The 16,278-nt window shown below is 41.2% G+C and overlaps 1 protein-coding gene across 3 annotated transcripts in view; it reads left to right on the forward strand.

Moving 5' to 3' along the window:
• Positions 1 to 14,329, forward strand: part of LOC134750212 (oxysterol-binding protein 1) — a 28,003-nt gene extending 13,674 nt beyond the window's left edge. For 2 of the 3 annotated variants that reach the window (XM_063685346.1, XM_063685345.1), the window contains 9 exons: positions 3,100 to 3,207; positions 3,432 to 3,543; positions 3,887 to 4,073; positions 4,853 to 4,940; positions 6,494 to 6,667; positions 9,141 to 9,329; positions 9,770 to 9,912; positions 10,625 to 10,757; positions 12,218 to 14,329. In XM_063685346.1, coding sequence (XP_063541416.1) covers positions 3,100 to 3,207; positions 3,432 to 3,543; positions 3,887 to 4,073; positions 4,853 to 4,940; positions 6,494 to 6,667; positions 9,141 to 9,329; positions 9,770 to 9,912; positions 10,625 to 10,757; positions 12,218 to 12,439 — 1,356 coding nt within the window. In that variant the 3' untranslated portion in view covers positions 12,440 to 14,329. The remainder of the gene's footprint in view (positions 1 to 3,099; positions 3,208 to 3,431; positions 3,544 to 3,886; positions 4,074 to 4,852; positions 4,941 to 6,493; positions 6,668 to 9,140; positions 9,330 to 9,769; positions 9,913 to 10,624; positions 10,758 to 12,217) is intronic. The other variant, XM_063685347.1, reaches the window with a different exon arrangement.
• The last annotated feature ends 1,949 nt before the right edge of the window (positions 14,330 to 16,278 follow it).

Here is a 16,278-nt window from a genome sequence, read left to right on the forward strand (position 1 = left end):
AGGTAGGCAATCGTATCTACACTTATTTTGCATATAGTTGGTCAAACCAAATTGTATGTATGTATGTAAACACTTTATTGTACATAAGACAGATTACAAACACAATAAAAGAACATAAATATATACAATGTACAAAGGCGGACTTTTATCCCTATAAGGGATCTCTTCCAGTCAACCTTTGAGCAATTGAGAATGAAACAATAAACCAATCAAGATAGACAAACAAACACTATGAACACTGCATAAAACACTGCTTAATTGTCAGTCAATAAGAACAAAAAAAAACTATAATCTTCCTTTTTTTGGGTCCATGTTTGAAATGAGACAGTCCTTTGACAAACTATAAATTAAAAATTATTATCGTCGGAACCTAGTCACACTTGATGGTGTGTAGACAAAAGTATTATTGTTTTGAACACTGTTTGAACAGAGAACAAGTACAAAATATATATCAGTATTTGGATGACGCTAACGTTTGTATAACCATTTTAACGTGTGAATTATATCATATGGCATATATTGTCAAGTATTTTACCTATTTATCACTTTCAAGTTTGCTCAATTAGTGTACATGTGAACGGTGTAAGTTATAATAATAGTGTATAGCTGTGAATAAAAGGTTTCCCTTTTTTACCATCGACGGAACGGAGACGGCATATCTCCCAAATCTTTTTAGGGTTCCGTGCCCAAAGGGTAAAAACGGGACCCTATTACTAAGCCTCCGCTGTCTGTCTTTCTGTCCGTTTGTCACCAGGCTGTATCTCATGAACCGTGATAGCTAGACTGTTGAAATTTTCACAGATGATGTATTTCTGTTGCCGCTCCCATACAACAAACGTGATTTTTTGCCGTTTTTTTGCGTAATGGTACTTAACCCTTCGTGCGCGAGTCCGACTCGCACTTAGCCGGTTTTCGGGTGTGGTGTGTAAGTAGTGTAAAGTAAATAAGTCCCTACGCTGCCCGACTGATGACTAATAAGTGAAAGGAAAACCTCTGAATAAATAACGATGTCAATGAAAATGACGGCTTTAATTGAAACTTAATAGCTCGCCAAGAAGTATTAGGTCTTTAACGATTGAGGAAACGCGTGAATCCCTCGTTATTTATACTAAATCCTTTATAGAGCAGTAGTCGATAGAAGTGATGCTGATGGTTATTATACTTATAATTCCATTTAATGGCGCCGTGCCAAGCGGAGGTCATTGTCTATTGTGGGCATAACATTCATTAGGTTGTCCGTCATCTATCAATATGGAAAATATTTAATTCAGTCAGATGCTGGGAATACTTCTATGATTAGAAGAAATTATAGACTGGAGTGTATTCCGAACCTATTTGTGGCTTTCCATCTGAGAAGGTTCCTTGTGCTTCACCTGCAATAAGGACCTTTTTATCTGAATTTCTATTGGAATTTTAGATGGAAATATCCTTATTACACTTGAAGCATAAGGAACCTTTCTGTGATGGAAATGGAAGTATCATTTAAATTATTTGATTTTAAGTAGCATGCGGTCAAAAGTACGTGTTTTTAATGCTGGTTAAATCGACAGTATAATTGTTTGTAACTGGTTTTAATTAGAAATGTGACCTTGATGGTACTGTTTTTCAACCGTGTATATTTGAATGTAATGTATAGGAACAAATTTCGACTTCTACCTGTTTGCACAGACCTATACCTTCCTGTACATATAAGACTGCTTTACAACTATTGATACGCAATGTGTCATTGCGTTTTATTCAATTAGAAAATGTTTTATGTAACAAGGCGTTACGTAACAATGTTTTTTTACTAATTAAAATACATACATACATATAATCACACCATTCCCGCCTATTTCCCGGAGGGGTAGGCAGCGACCACGGATTTCCATTTGCTACGATCCTGATGACATATATCTCTTTCGCTTCATTAACTTTCATAACATTCCTCATACACGCTAGCTTATTTCTTAAATTTTATGATTATACTTTGCTGAAAATAATTGTGACTTTTAGTTAAAAGTGGTCACTTGGGTGTTACGTAACTTTTAGGAAGGGTGGAGGTACACGAAAACGTTATGGCGCGTTACACGGGGGGGGGGGGGGGGGACACGAAATTTTTTCGAAAATTGCGTTACGTTATATTTGAACGCCCCCTTTACACTCATGATCAACCTATTTCTACTCTCATCGATCAACATTTTCAAGCTTACTCGTAAAAAATACACTTTCATAACCCTGTATTTCAATGCACCGTTCAAAATATAAAAGCGACCTTGACCTGACGATATAAAATACACTTTTCAAAACACGCAAAAAGCGATGCTGGTTTCACAAAATTATGAGGTGTGTAATGTATGTAACTTGGCACCAGCACTCTTGGCAAGGTACAAGTCCTCGACATGAATTTTTGTGAGATCGCGTGGACAGAACAGTACTTATGAATGGAATTTATTTTTAGTAACTATTTTGTTGTCGTGATGTGTTTGGTAGTGAAATTATTTTAGCTAGAAACTAGTTAACTGAGTTTTATGTATATTTACGTTATCTAATAATAGAGCAGTAAGCATAGTTATTATATTATATAAATATGCTTCCTTCAAGGTAATCTAACCACTATATAAAAATCGTCTTGACTTGCAATATTCTGTTACATAGTTACGTTACAAGCGAAGTATAATATAAGAAACATAATATGTACCATTCTCAATCAAAAGGGTACTTATTGTCGGTTGTCAATAAGGCGCTATGTCCTCAATGAGCTTCAATTTGAAATCAACCTTATTGACAAGCGACAATGTGGTACCTTTTGGTTGAAAATGTCACATATATTTTTGACTTCATATGTTTTGTGGCTATTGCTTTACAAATTAAATATCAACCACACCGAAACCGCTGCTCAAAATACGCTGACACACTGCACACGCAGTGACGATGTTTTTAACCGGCGAGTCGCAGACTGGTGTGGTCGCGTCCTTAAGAACGCATTTCTTGCGATGTTGACGCAGTTCAGCTTATATTGATTAGCGGTATAGCCGATCCTTTAATAAATAAAAACTGGTTTAGCAGAGGCTCTAACATGGAACATGCACTCGTAAAATCATTGTTAATTTGTACCAGGTTTACTTCGTGGAGGAGCGACCCGAGAGCTCCATGGGAGGCGTGGACGGCGCCGCACCCACCACCAAACCGCCCGCGGACTCCAAGAGCATGGACGTCACAGTCTGGGTGAGTACCCACACGTCACACAGAGTTGAATGATAGGCAGAGGCAAAGTTGCTAAGGCTTAACAGTAATTTCATTGGGCGAGCATTTAATGGATCAAAGTCGAGAAGTGTGTTTATGTGCGAGTGAAATTGGCATAACGTCAAGTCACAGCTTTTCTAATAAGCTTGACAAAAAAAATCCGCGATTCCTGGGAAATTATTGAATGAGTTTTTTGTTGCTTGCAGCCCCACGTGTCACAAGTGGTGTCGATGGTGGACGGACACCCGCGGCGCACCCGCGTGCCCGACAAGCCCAACTACCCGCTCAGTCTCTGGTCCATCATGAAGAACTGCATAGGTATGTAGTTGTAGGCCACCCAAGTCTTGCCGTAGGTCACTCTTCTCGTCTCTTATGCTGCGTTGCACGCAACGGGGTATTAGCGCGGTCATCACGCTTTCAATAGCTGGCAAGCGGCCGGGCGGATGCGCGACTCGCCGGTGATGCGTCCAAGCACGGGATGCAGGGGCCCAGGGGCGACGCTCTTTTATCGCGTTTCGCTGCAATGTGACAAAAGCCTTTATTAAAAATTTACATATAAAGAACAGTAAAAGTTTACCACACAGGCATTGATCTTGTGACAAACTGTTATACTTTCTGAATCTTTTACTCACTCTTCATCTAAACTTACCTCCCTTCACAGGCAAAGAATTATCAAAGATCCCCATCCCGGTGAACTTCAGCGAGCCGCTGTCGATGCTGCAGCGGCTCGCGGAAGACTACGAGTACTCGTCCGTCCTGGACGAGGCGGCGCGGTTCAACGACCCCGCGCAGCAGCTCGCCTACGTGGCCGCCTTCACCGTGTCCGCGTACGCCACCACCGCCTGCAGGTGACTACCACTAGCAGTAGCAGTACCACACCACACACCACACGGTACTATACAGGGTGATCAATGCAAATGGGTCAGTAGGGAGAAGATGGCATTCAATTTTTTCTAATTTTTTATTAAAATTTCAGGATCAATTATACAAACAAATTCTACACGCGATTACATAAAGAATATTGACCAGGTTCGATTCCCGGTTATGTATGAGAGTTAAAAAAAAGTTTGAATGTCATTATTATTAAATCTAAAATCGACGCCATGGTTCCTAAGAACTGATTTTGCTATCTCATAGTTTCTGACTTCGCGCTACTGACCCATTTGGATTGATCACCCTGTATACTAGCCCGGCCTGGACGATGGATTACTTACAGGAGCTTTTGATAATCAATGTTGGAAATCGTACCGGTCCGATGGGTTCTTAATATTCCTAAACCATACAAACTAAAACCACACTAAAAGTAAAAATTCATTGATTGTATTATATGACGTAGTCTAAGGGTGGGGTTGCACCAAACCGTCTGTCAACGGTAAAGCGTTCACAAAATTTTGTTTCATAGTAAACCGCAGAGTGACGTTCATCGGTTTGTTTTGTCAAATGTGGTTAGTGCAATTGGCCCTAAGTAAAATTTAATAAATGGGTAACTCGGTTGTTAAATGTTGAACATGAGGAAGGGATAAATGGGAATGATTTATATAAAAAAGACTTTTTCCCGTTATCATTCTCTATTACAACCAATAACTCTTTGCTAAAAGTGATTATTTAAAACTGGTTCTTGTTGCAGAACGAATAAGCCCTTCAACCCGCTGCTCGGCGAGACGTACGAGTGCGACAGAATGTCGGACCTCGGCTGGCGGTGTATCTCAGAACAGGTAACTAACTGTCCAACACAAACCGGGAAATACATTGCTTTGAGGGCGTCCGCTAGCTGGCGCGGTTGCACGGAGCGGGTCAGCGGGTTAACGAAAAATAGTATGACCAACGCTACAGTTAGCGTCATACTATTTTTCGTCAGGTCAGTACCTACAATCGCTCCCGCGTGCGTGCGCCCGCTCCGTGCACCCGCCCACGCTAGCGAACGCCCTAAAAGTTGCATCCACACCGCAGTTACCTTTTGTGGAGTAAACATACCTGGTTACAGTGGTTACATACTGTGTTGGTCCACAGTTGCTCCACATACACATTAGTTAACTGCGGTGTGGATTCATTTAAAAGAACAATCCTGACCACTGTCAAATGCAACTCGCAACTCGTGTCGATTGAAAACCCTCCCTTCGGTCGTGTTTTAATTTATCGCGTTGCCAATTTCCTACTTTTCGCACTTGTATCGTAATGTACTATTACAGTACATATGGTGCTACTTTACCGCACTAGTACGGTAATTAGCACTTTACGTGCCTATATCAAAAATAAAAAAAGGGCCATATGTACTGTAGAACGTCGCACGATACACGTGCGAATAGGTAATTCTCGTGTCGATTTAAACACTCTTCGGTCGTGTTTTAATTTATCGCCACTCGTTGCGTATTTCTTACTTTTTCTCACTTGTATCGTAATGTACTATTGCAGCTGAAACTCGCTTGGCTGTCGTTTTTTGTAATATGATTAAGATGCAGTACAAATAATGTCAAGGAAATGAGAATGTATACGACCAAGTGAGTTACGGCCTTCAAAATCCTTTGTTGATAACCAAATTCTCCTGATACTCCATCCCACTCTTCCTCGCCCGTTTTCTCCCTCGTACCATGCTCTGCCTGTCTATCCTCGCATATCCTCCCAGCACTCGCCTCACACCTATTCCAAATTCCAAAAATATTTTTTAACAACAATAAAGGATACGTTCTAAAACGAGTTCCTACTACAAGCGCAACGCACGCTACCCCAGTCAAGTGGGTCGGGCAAGTAATCGCATATATAAAAAGCATAAATAAAACCATCTTTTTTAGCCATCTTTTTTGTCGCTAAATTTAAACGCGACAATGGGGTTGGCAACTGTCAAATACATAGATGGCGCCATCATAGGTTTAACTTTTTATACTTCACGCGTCGAATGATGAGAGTTTCTTAAAGTCGCTTTTGAATAAGCTTAATTTAAAATATAATTGAAGAATTTTTTTTTTACTAAAATGTTACATTTCTAAATAAATAAATGTGCTAAATTTCCAAAAATTCTTAAAAATATTTTACGTGACAGTTAGGTACTCCTTATAAAAGTGAAGTATCATGCGCGAGGTTTAGTTTCGTTCTATTAAATTTGGCTTCAAGGGTATCCAGGCCATTATATAAAAAAATTGACTCTATTCGTAGGGCTGACAATTAAAACCTTCGACCGGTCAATCCCATTATAATGCTACAGTAATATCTCGTTTTGGAACGTACCCCGTCCGCGCTGTTTCGGTCATCTTAAAGTGGTATCGTGGGGCAGGTGTCGCACCACCCGCCCATGGTGGCGCAGCACTGCGAGGGCGTGGCGGGCTGGCAGTGCTGGCAGGAGTTCACCATGACCACCAAGTTCCGCGGGAAGTACCTGCAGGTGGTGCCGCTCGGCGCCGCCTCCGCCTGCTTCCCCAGCCAGGGCAACAAGTACACCTGGAGGAAGGTACACACACACACACACATGATACTACATGTAGGGGCGATGCGGACGGGTCTTGATCGACGAGGTAGGTATTCGAGTCGGAATGCGTGTCATATACTTTTGCGCGCTTCGTTGTGTTAGGTATGGCAGGCGACACTCATATTCTTTATTTGTGCTATGAATTTCGATCGGGAATTTATTGTTTCTAAGATCTAGTTGTCATTTCGGAAACAAATTATAGGTCGAGAAAGTTTTCGTGACTCAACAACTGACAGGTATGGAACAGGAAGTAAGCGGGCGGTGGAACGAAATAAATAATAGGTCGGTAGGTTCAAATAGCATGACTAGAGTGTTTACGTTACTGCATTAAACGTCTCCACTTTAGACATTGCTGTTGTTTTCATCGGTAGTGACAAAGTTATATTAAATATTCTTGTAAGGCCAAATGGGATGTACAAATATAACTCCTTAATTCTTCTAAAAGCCGCGCTGCGTTGTATTTATATTTGTGAATGTTCAGAGTGTAAAAATTACTGAATTAATTCGCTGCTACATCTACCAAGAACGTAAGTAACTTTAGTACTGCCACTTCAATATCTCACATTTGGCCTTACGGCTAAAAGCAAGTATAACGATAGAATTGCTACCGTGAGGGAGAGAACATTAGCAATACGACGAAATTAAAAACGCGTTTTGAATTTGCTGAACATATCATTATCAAAGACGATCTACGTAAATTAGTCGGGAAGCTTGACGGGCAAGAACACGTTTTGACGTAGCACTTGAGGAACAAACTATAATAGGGCTTTCTTTGCTGCTGCTATTGAAAGTTCTGTAGAACCATTCCGTTCTGACTCGATGTATCTATAGCATACTTGCTCTTAGCCTTAAGGTGATATACAACGCGCACCAATTCCAAGGTGAGTGATAAGTGACGGTCCCAGGTCCAGCACCACCCGCCCACGATGGCCATGCACCTGGACAGCGCGGCGTGGAGCTCGTCGCAGCAGCACGCGTGGAGCAGCGTGTTCCGCGGCCAGGTCATCCACGTCAACCCGGACCGCACGCGCTGGCTGCGCTTCCACCGCAGCGGGAACGAGTACCGCTTCCATTACGATGTTAGTGTGACGATGATGACGGTCCCAGGCCCACCGGCACCGCCCGCCGACGCTGCCCGACGCCCGACGCCCGACCTCGTCCCGGCAGCTGGCTTCCATCGCAGCGAGAACGAATATCGCTGCCGTTATAGCTCCTGAGCAAAGCAGCAACTGAGACTGAGACGTTTCGCAAACGAGCGGCTTACGGCTTCACGCGTAACACGTACCTTTTGATAGTAATTATTTTTCGGTGCGACAGAGGCTTGTTATACGTGTGGCGTTAATATTAATTACGAAATGCCCGTGCCATAGTATAGGGTATTTGACTGTATTTAAAATAAATTATTTTACACCATGCATGAAATAAAGCAACAGAAGATTAATAGAGAAACGTAGACGGCAGTTATTTTTAGACAAAATTTCTATTTTAAAACCCGTATAAAACTAAAGAGTAGGTCATTTGATTATGACGTCACATGCTAGTGTTTCATATAAATTCCATAGTAGCAAAATCGTTTTGACAGTCCGAAAAAGAAACTGATTTGACTAGTAGTCAAATACCCTATTGTCATTTGGCCTTACTGGAGTCGACTAAGCATAGGGAGATTTAGACGTAGTAAGAGTAGAACTCCGAACGCGACGCGAATAAACTAGGGCGTTGCGTTAACTTGCACCTAGCCTGAGAAGTAAGTGATCGCATCGCCCCTTCTGCCATCACGTTTTGAGTACGCGATCGCGTCCGCCATCAGCCTCCGCCTACGTAGGCATAGCCTAAGTCCCGATCTCAGGTGTCGCACCACCCGCCCGCGGCGGCGACGCACTGCGACGGCACGCCGTGGACGATACTACAGGTGTACTCGTTCACCAGCAAGTTCCGGGGCCAGGTGATCAACGTCGAGCCCACGTGCATCAGGAATTTAACCTTCAAGCGAAGCGGGAACAAGTACTATTGGATTAATCAGGTTACTACGCAACCAAAAGATTCGTAGCATTGTTGGCATTGCAGATATACCTAAAGCTTGTCTTGGTCTTAAACTTTACAGTTATACTTAATTAAAAATAAAATAGTTGTGTTCGATCGCCGCTCGTGGACGTTAAAATAGGCATTTGGTTAGGTCTTCCCCGTTGAGGAACATTCGGTTCAAATACCTTTAGAACTTATTTTTTTATTTGTGTTGAATAAACTCATTCATTAATTTATGAGTACATTGCAATTAATCCTAGTCCACCTTGTTTGTAAGTAAGCATTATTTCGAAATATTTAAACAAATTAAGAAATCAACTTAGCCATCGATCGTATCGTGATGTCAATATGACTTTTGCATAATTGTAGATGCGTTTTCATAATTTTCTAAATAAGTCCATAGAAAGAATAAAATGAGTGTATTCGTGTACAGGTGACGACAACAGTCCACAACATAATCGTAGGCAAGCTGTGGGTGGACAACCACGGCGACATGGACATCATCGGCGAGGCGGGCGCGGCGGCCGGCTACGTGGCGCACCTCAAGTACCAGCCCTACGGGTACTTCAGCAAGGACACGCAGCGGAAGGTCACCGGCGTCATCAAGGACCCCAACGGCGTGGTGAGTGACAGCTGTACACCTCACGTGACCTCCAGTACCAGCCCTGCGGCTACTTCAGCAAGGACACGCAGCGGAAGGTCACCGGCGTCATCAAGGACCCCAACGGCGTGGTGAGTGACAGCTGTACACCTCACGTAGTACCAGCCCTGCGGCTACTTCAGCAAGGACACGCAGCGGAAGGTCACCGGCGTCATCGTGGACCCCAACGGCGTGGTGAGTGACAGCTGTACACCTCACGTGACCTCCAGTACAGTGGCTGTACAACTCGCATGCACATGATCGTGAACACGTAACTAATGCCAAAGTGTCTTAGTAATCTGGGTAACCCTACAAATACCCACAACTCCATTTCCTCTCATAGCTGATTTTTGTTTATTTCCAACAACTCCATGGACGGCCTCTAGACTAATTCGTGTTTAACGCCTTGCGTTTGTTTGCAGCCACGCTACGTACTACAAGGGCACTGGGACAGCCGGGTAGAAGTAGCGCCCGTGACGAGCGCGTCGCCCGACAACACGGTGTGCAAGACCGGCAAGTTCACCGTGGCCTGGCAGCGCGTCGACGCGCCGCCCGACGCCGACAAGTACGTGTACTGTCGTGTCGCGATACTTGCTTACCGTATACCGTAGCAAGGCAGTTCAAGCCAAAACTACTCCTTCATCTTCGACGTGGCGATGAATGACGCTCATAGAATGAGCATAGAGTAACTTATACTAGAGCGGTACTGTCATAGTAAATTTTGTAACCACAGTAAATTCACTGCCATCTATCGACACACTTGAAAACTAAAAATGAAGATTTATAAAATTTTTATGATTTTGACCCATGTTCTTTCACTGATATGCGGTAAAATTATAAATAACAAACGAAACCGTCAATGCCCTCTATACGAGAGTAGGCCAAAACTAGTGGCGCCATCTGATCGAGAATCAAAATTTCGTGATTTTCGAGGCACGTTTTTTCCTTAGACTGTATCCATCTATTACGGAGTTATATCTATCTTTGGAATGAGTGAACAGCAAAAGAACGGATACATGAACTAAAGTAGATTGAACTGAATCAGTGAATAAAATTATTGTCTCAATAATTATAGGACTAATGTTTATAACTTAGAAACGACATATTTTGATGGTGTTAAAAATCACACAAAATATTGTGGACGAGAAACCGTTTTTGAAAAAAAAATTACGTGTCATAACTTCAAAACAGAAAATAACCGGTTATACATTTTCAGTATTTTTAGCCGCAAATCTGAAGTGTCGCATAATTTAAACTAGATATGGTGGTTTTCCCAGATGGTACAACTTCACCCTGCTGGCGGCGCAGCTCAACGAGCCGGAGCCCGGCGTGGCGCCCACCGACTCGCGCCTGCGCCCCGACCAGCGCCTCATGGAGGAGGGGCTCTGGGACGAGGCCAACGCGGAGAAGGTAACCGACTCATTCATTATTGTCATTCCCTCCTCACGCTAGGTGCTTTCTTTGGTCGCACTCTCCGATCAGCAGTCGGTTGGCGCTTTATTATTTAATGCCCGGGCACATTAGATGCGTGTACATAGACGTACCGGTGCGCGTCGTAATATACAGATCTCTCAGGTCTTAGAAGAGACGGTACACGTCCGACGTCGAGTGGATTCTCGGACAGATGTACCTTAAAACTGGCCAATAGGCTATTTGACTAATTTTTGAAAATGGTTTTAATTGATTGTTTATGACTTAATAATTACACTACATTGATATTTCCTTGAAATTTCCTGTATTAAATATAAAAAAACAATGTTAAAGTTTATTTATTTTGAACGCGCCTTAAACGCTGTTTTTGCAAAGGGGCTAATCACGTGACACGTGTGACGTCACACGCGAGTAAACTCAGTCAATGACCTTAGTAAATCTTATGGTTTATGTGCATTGAATTGATTATTTCACTGTAAAATGGTATATAAATGGTGTATAGTGTCGCAATGTTCAAGTACGACTATAAAAAATCCAGATAAATTGTTTGTTTCCGTTCCAACAAATCCCAAAAAAAGAAAAATGTGGTTAAAACTAGCGCAAAGAGACCCAAAGAGCATTTTAGCGCATACAAATGTTTTTATGTGTGAAGACCACTTCGATGTAAGTAATATTTAACTGTAAATAAATATGGTAGTTAAAGCAGCGGATTTTGTTGTATTTAACGAAACAAGATCTAGGTATTTAATGTATTACTACATAACCTCATAACATAGCTCTTTCAGCATTAGTAGGTAGTTAGTAGCATACTTTTTCTTTCAAACTAAAGTGCAGTATGGAGATACTATTCTCGTCAACGTATTCTATATATATATCGTCGTCGTATTCGTATCATCGAAATCGAAATGTTCGTAAATAAACAATTTTTACGTATACTCACACAGCTGTTTTTACATTTCTAAGTTCCGCAGCATAGTAATCCGGATTATCTTTAAAGAAAAGTGCAACCATTAATGCGTCTATGTCCGGTAGGTTGCCGCTGTCAGCTTTCACATATTTCGGCTCCATTTTGAGATTTTTATGAGTATTGTGCTACTAGATATACGGATAAATCGGAATATATCAGAAAACTGTGGAACAGTAACTAAAATTAACTAAATACAAATAAAACAGTTAAAACACTCAAGGCAATCAAGAATGTTTACCCGCGTGTGACGTCATCCGAGCGTTGACCAATCACAGAGCGTTCACGTCCCTGATGAAATTTCAAAAAATATTAAATTTTCTTTCGTTTATTTTCCAAAAACTAAACATAATTTACATTCAAATATAGTGAAATATACTTTATTAGTTTATTATCTTTCAGGATGACAGCAATTCGTTATAAATTTTTAATGTTGTCAAATACCCTATAATGTCGAACACGTTTTCGCCCACAGTTGCGGTTAGAAGAGAAGCAGCGCGGCAAGCGGCGCGAAATGGAGGCGTTGGCCGAGACGGCGGCGGCGCGCGGCCTCCCCGCCCCCGACCCCCCGAGGCCGCTGTGGTTCACGCGCGAGGCCGCCGCGCCCGGCGAGGCCCACCTGCGCCATCTCTACAACAACACCTACTGGGAGTGCAAGCAGAAGCAGGACTGGACCCGCTGCCCCGACATCTTCTAGCCGGACCGCTAGCCCCTAACCAAACACCGAGACAGGCAGCGATATAAACACGGATGAGGAGATCGAACAAATATACTTTTCCGTTATTAGGATCTTAAAGATCTCCTTGAACCCCTTGTCCGTGTGTAATCTGCTGCCGATGCTCCGGATGTTCACGAGTTCATAAAGTGTTTAGAACTTAATCAACTTAATCTTGGCGAAAATAAAACTTAATTTAATTACAATATTTCTGTATTTGTCTGCCGAGTTGGTTTGATTACGATTACGAAAATAATATGAATGCGTACAAAACTTGTATGCGAAAAAAGATTTAATCAAGCGACTATACGTAATCGTATGGACTCGTGAACGTGCGTAAGTTGTGTTTTACGGTAGCGACGGAAGCGGCCCGTCATTGGTGGCCTCGGGCGGACCGATCGCGAGACCGCGACGTTCCCCGCTCGTTGTCCCAAGTATGAGCACGTACAGTTCTCTTAAAGCCCTGTAGCTCTGCCGACGCGCAGTTGGTGGTCGTCGAATTTTAACTCCCTCCCTCTTCTTAAGCTTACTCGATGAGAAGTGCCGAAGGGCGCCGTGTCGATATCCGCTTCGTTTCCGTGCGAAATTCGTTTTTGCATTTGTCGCCGAACGACGGGAATATTTTAATAAAAATAGAACTGTGTCGATATTGACGGTATCTTAGCGTGTACGATTAAATAAATAACTCACCGCGTGCGTTTCTTACATAAAATTTCGTCTCTCATTCCATAACACGATTGTGGTTGTTTTTTATTTATTGTTATGTGTCGAAATTTTAAGTTGTTTTGATTTCAATCGATGTGTAAATACATTATTTATAGACGTTGCGACTTACCTAATATCCGCAGACTGCTGAGGCCTAATTAATGTCTTTGTGTTTATTCTTCGCCGCTTATCTAGAATCTAGATTCAAAACGATGACTCGCACTTTCGACGACGTTAAAAAATAAAAGATTCTGTTAAAAAAAAACCTTACACTGTTGAGTCTTTCCTTTAGATAAGCGATTTTAACTTTTGATATTTCGGCCGCCCTAACGAAAAGCAAAATGAATGATCGAACTTTTTGATTATGTTTTTCGATTGTATGACATCTGCAACCGAATTTTAAAATAAACTTAGATGTTTTCAATTAGTTTGTTTTTGGCCGGGGCGGCGTCCAGTGCCGTGCGGCCGTGCACCGCACGAGATACACAACGAAGTCTTCACATTATATTACGTGATTTTAAGGAAAAATTTTGCTCGACTAATTCTTTAAAAACGCAAGTGCTTTCTAGTATAATGAAGTAAATATTGATACATTGTTTGCTTGTTAATATTCATGAAGACTGGTGATAAGAGTTTAATATATTGTAAGATCAGATTTACACCTGCGTGGTTTTAATGAATGTTTTCAGTTTCTTGTCCCGTTTCATTTTTTGGCGATACCTTGTAATTTGATCTTATTTAATACAGTTAGCATAATAACATGGTGACAGTCGCATAGTAGAAGAGAAAACCTTCACCACTGCACTGGATAAATGTCAATGTAGTGGGCATTAAACCCATCTCTTCGTCCCAATAGGAAAAACTTGTCAAAACTTAATGCCTTATCATAGATGAAATAGGCGATATCTATGTAAATGTTGAACGAACACGAGTTGATATCAAAGCATACTCCAGTATCGATCTGACGTAGGTAAACTGTTGGATGTGCTCTTGGTCTTGACGCCATCGCGTGATGGTCTAGGATATTTTGTAAGATCTATTACAAATTGTACATTGTCAAGTGGATGTAAGATAATTTGTTAATATTTTTATTATAATAGAATGATATTTGAATACAAAGCCATAACATCTGTATCATGTTGAATATAAAATAAATTATATAATGTGGCAATCTTTTTTATTTATGTTATTCCTTTCAGATAATGTCAGCTTTCAGGTCATATCAGCAAAAAAAAATTGCGTTTTGCACGTCTCGATTTCGCTGCGAAATGATGACAAAAAGTAACTGACTTTCAATATTATTCAAGCTACAAAAAACATTATGCAAAAAAGAAAAAAAATGGTCGTCTTAGAACAGAAAAGTGCAACTTTGATCCCTCCTAGCAGGGAAGCAAAGTGCGACTTTGATCCCTCCTAACAGGGAAGAAAAAGCCGTATTCCGAATAGGTGATGTGAAAAAATTGTTGTATCACATTCGAAACTGAACACATTTTAGATAGATAGATAGATTTTTATTCGGTATTACTCATACACTGTCAATTACATAATAAAAATTGATTACAAAAATCATAATAAATTAAGATTATTTAAATTCACATAAAAATTAATGTCGACAATTTTGAGATTCTAATACTTACATTAGGAAATCAGTAAAATATTATTCAAATTAAATACTTACAATTACAATAGAAATAATCACAATTACATTAGAATTAGATGGACGAAAATAATGGTCACAATTGCATTTATTACGGGGATTTATATACTTCATTCGTCCAGAAACTCATTTACCGAATAGTAGGCGTTCACTGTGCAATAATTCTTAACCCTTAAATGCATGATTTTTTGTATAACTTTTTAATAAATTGAAATAGATGTGTCATGCTGTATAAAAGTAATAAATGTGATTTTGGATAGCTGCATATTGAGCCACGGACCATCAAATATACGATGCATATATACATCATTATGCATTTAAGGGTTAAGTTTACGTACAAAAGTACAGTCGGTGTCAACGGTTCTGATTGGCTCGGGTATTTTATTATAAATTTTTGCTCCCATTATACCAAGAGATTTACCGGTTTTTTTAAGCCTATGCGCGGGGACAGCCAGTCCTGGCTTCCTCCTTGCGGAATTTCCTTTTGCCACAGGGAACTCATACGGGTTTCTCCTCACATACTTGCCGACCTCGAAAACATAGAGATGGTACTGTCAAAACTCCAAGGTTAATAAAAAGCTGTTTGGCTGGCTCGTCCGTAGGAACACCGCATATTTAGTCGGACGACTTTCTTTTTAATTATGAATGGCCGGTCCCTATCAGCTGCTAGGCCCCACAGGTCTTTAGGGCCAGTTGTACGGTGCAACTTGCACCAACCATGATTGACGGACTGATAGTGTTGTGGATTTAAGCTTTGAGGCGTAAACTACAAGACTTGAGTCGCGACTGCTGAGCCTTGAAGCCTCGAACCTTAAAGCCTCGGAACCTTAACGACTCGAACTAAGAGTTCGTGTTGCTGCTTACGAGCAAAGAAACCTCGAGTCTTTTGGCCTCAAGCTTTAAAGCGATGCTAAGCTTTGAAGGTTTAAGTCTGTAAGGTTTTTAGCAGTAAAGGCTTGGAGCAAAAAGTAAAAGCTTTTAACAAATAAGATCAACCTATGCTATAGGGTAGGGTGAAATTTAATAAGTTTTTGTGAAATAGGGAAAAACAGAAAAAGATAATTATGACTAATCGCGTTTTTAGAGTTCCGTATAGTCAACTAGGAACCCTTATAGTTTCGCCATGTCTGTCCGTTCGTCCGTCTGTCAGTCCGCGGGTTGGCTCAGTGACTAGTACTAGAAAGTTGAAACATGGTATGAATAGGTATGTGTTGTGAAATGTGAACACGCTGACAAAGAGAGCACAAACAAAAAAAAATCTTTTTTAATACAGTTGCTCAAAAAGTGGTACTTTTTGTGGCTGCGTAGCGTGTGAGAAGCTCAATTTCTCGAACTAGTGCTTTTTACTTTTTAGTTCCAAACTATACTTTCGAAACGCAGTTAAAATTGAATTTAGCGCGGAGCAGGTACCAGGGCCTCATGAGTTATGAGGAGGTGTCGTTGACCAACCCGCGCCGGG

Source organism: Cydia strobilella, chromosome 19 (genome assembly GCF_947568885.1).
Source record: "Cydia strobilella chromosome 19, ilCydStro3.1, whole genome shotgun sequence".
Classification (NCBI taxonomy): domain Eukaryota; kingdom Metazoa; phylum Arthropoda; class Insecta; order Lepidoptera; family Tortricidae; genus Cydia; species Cydia strobilella.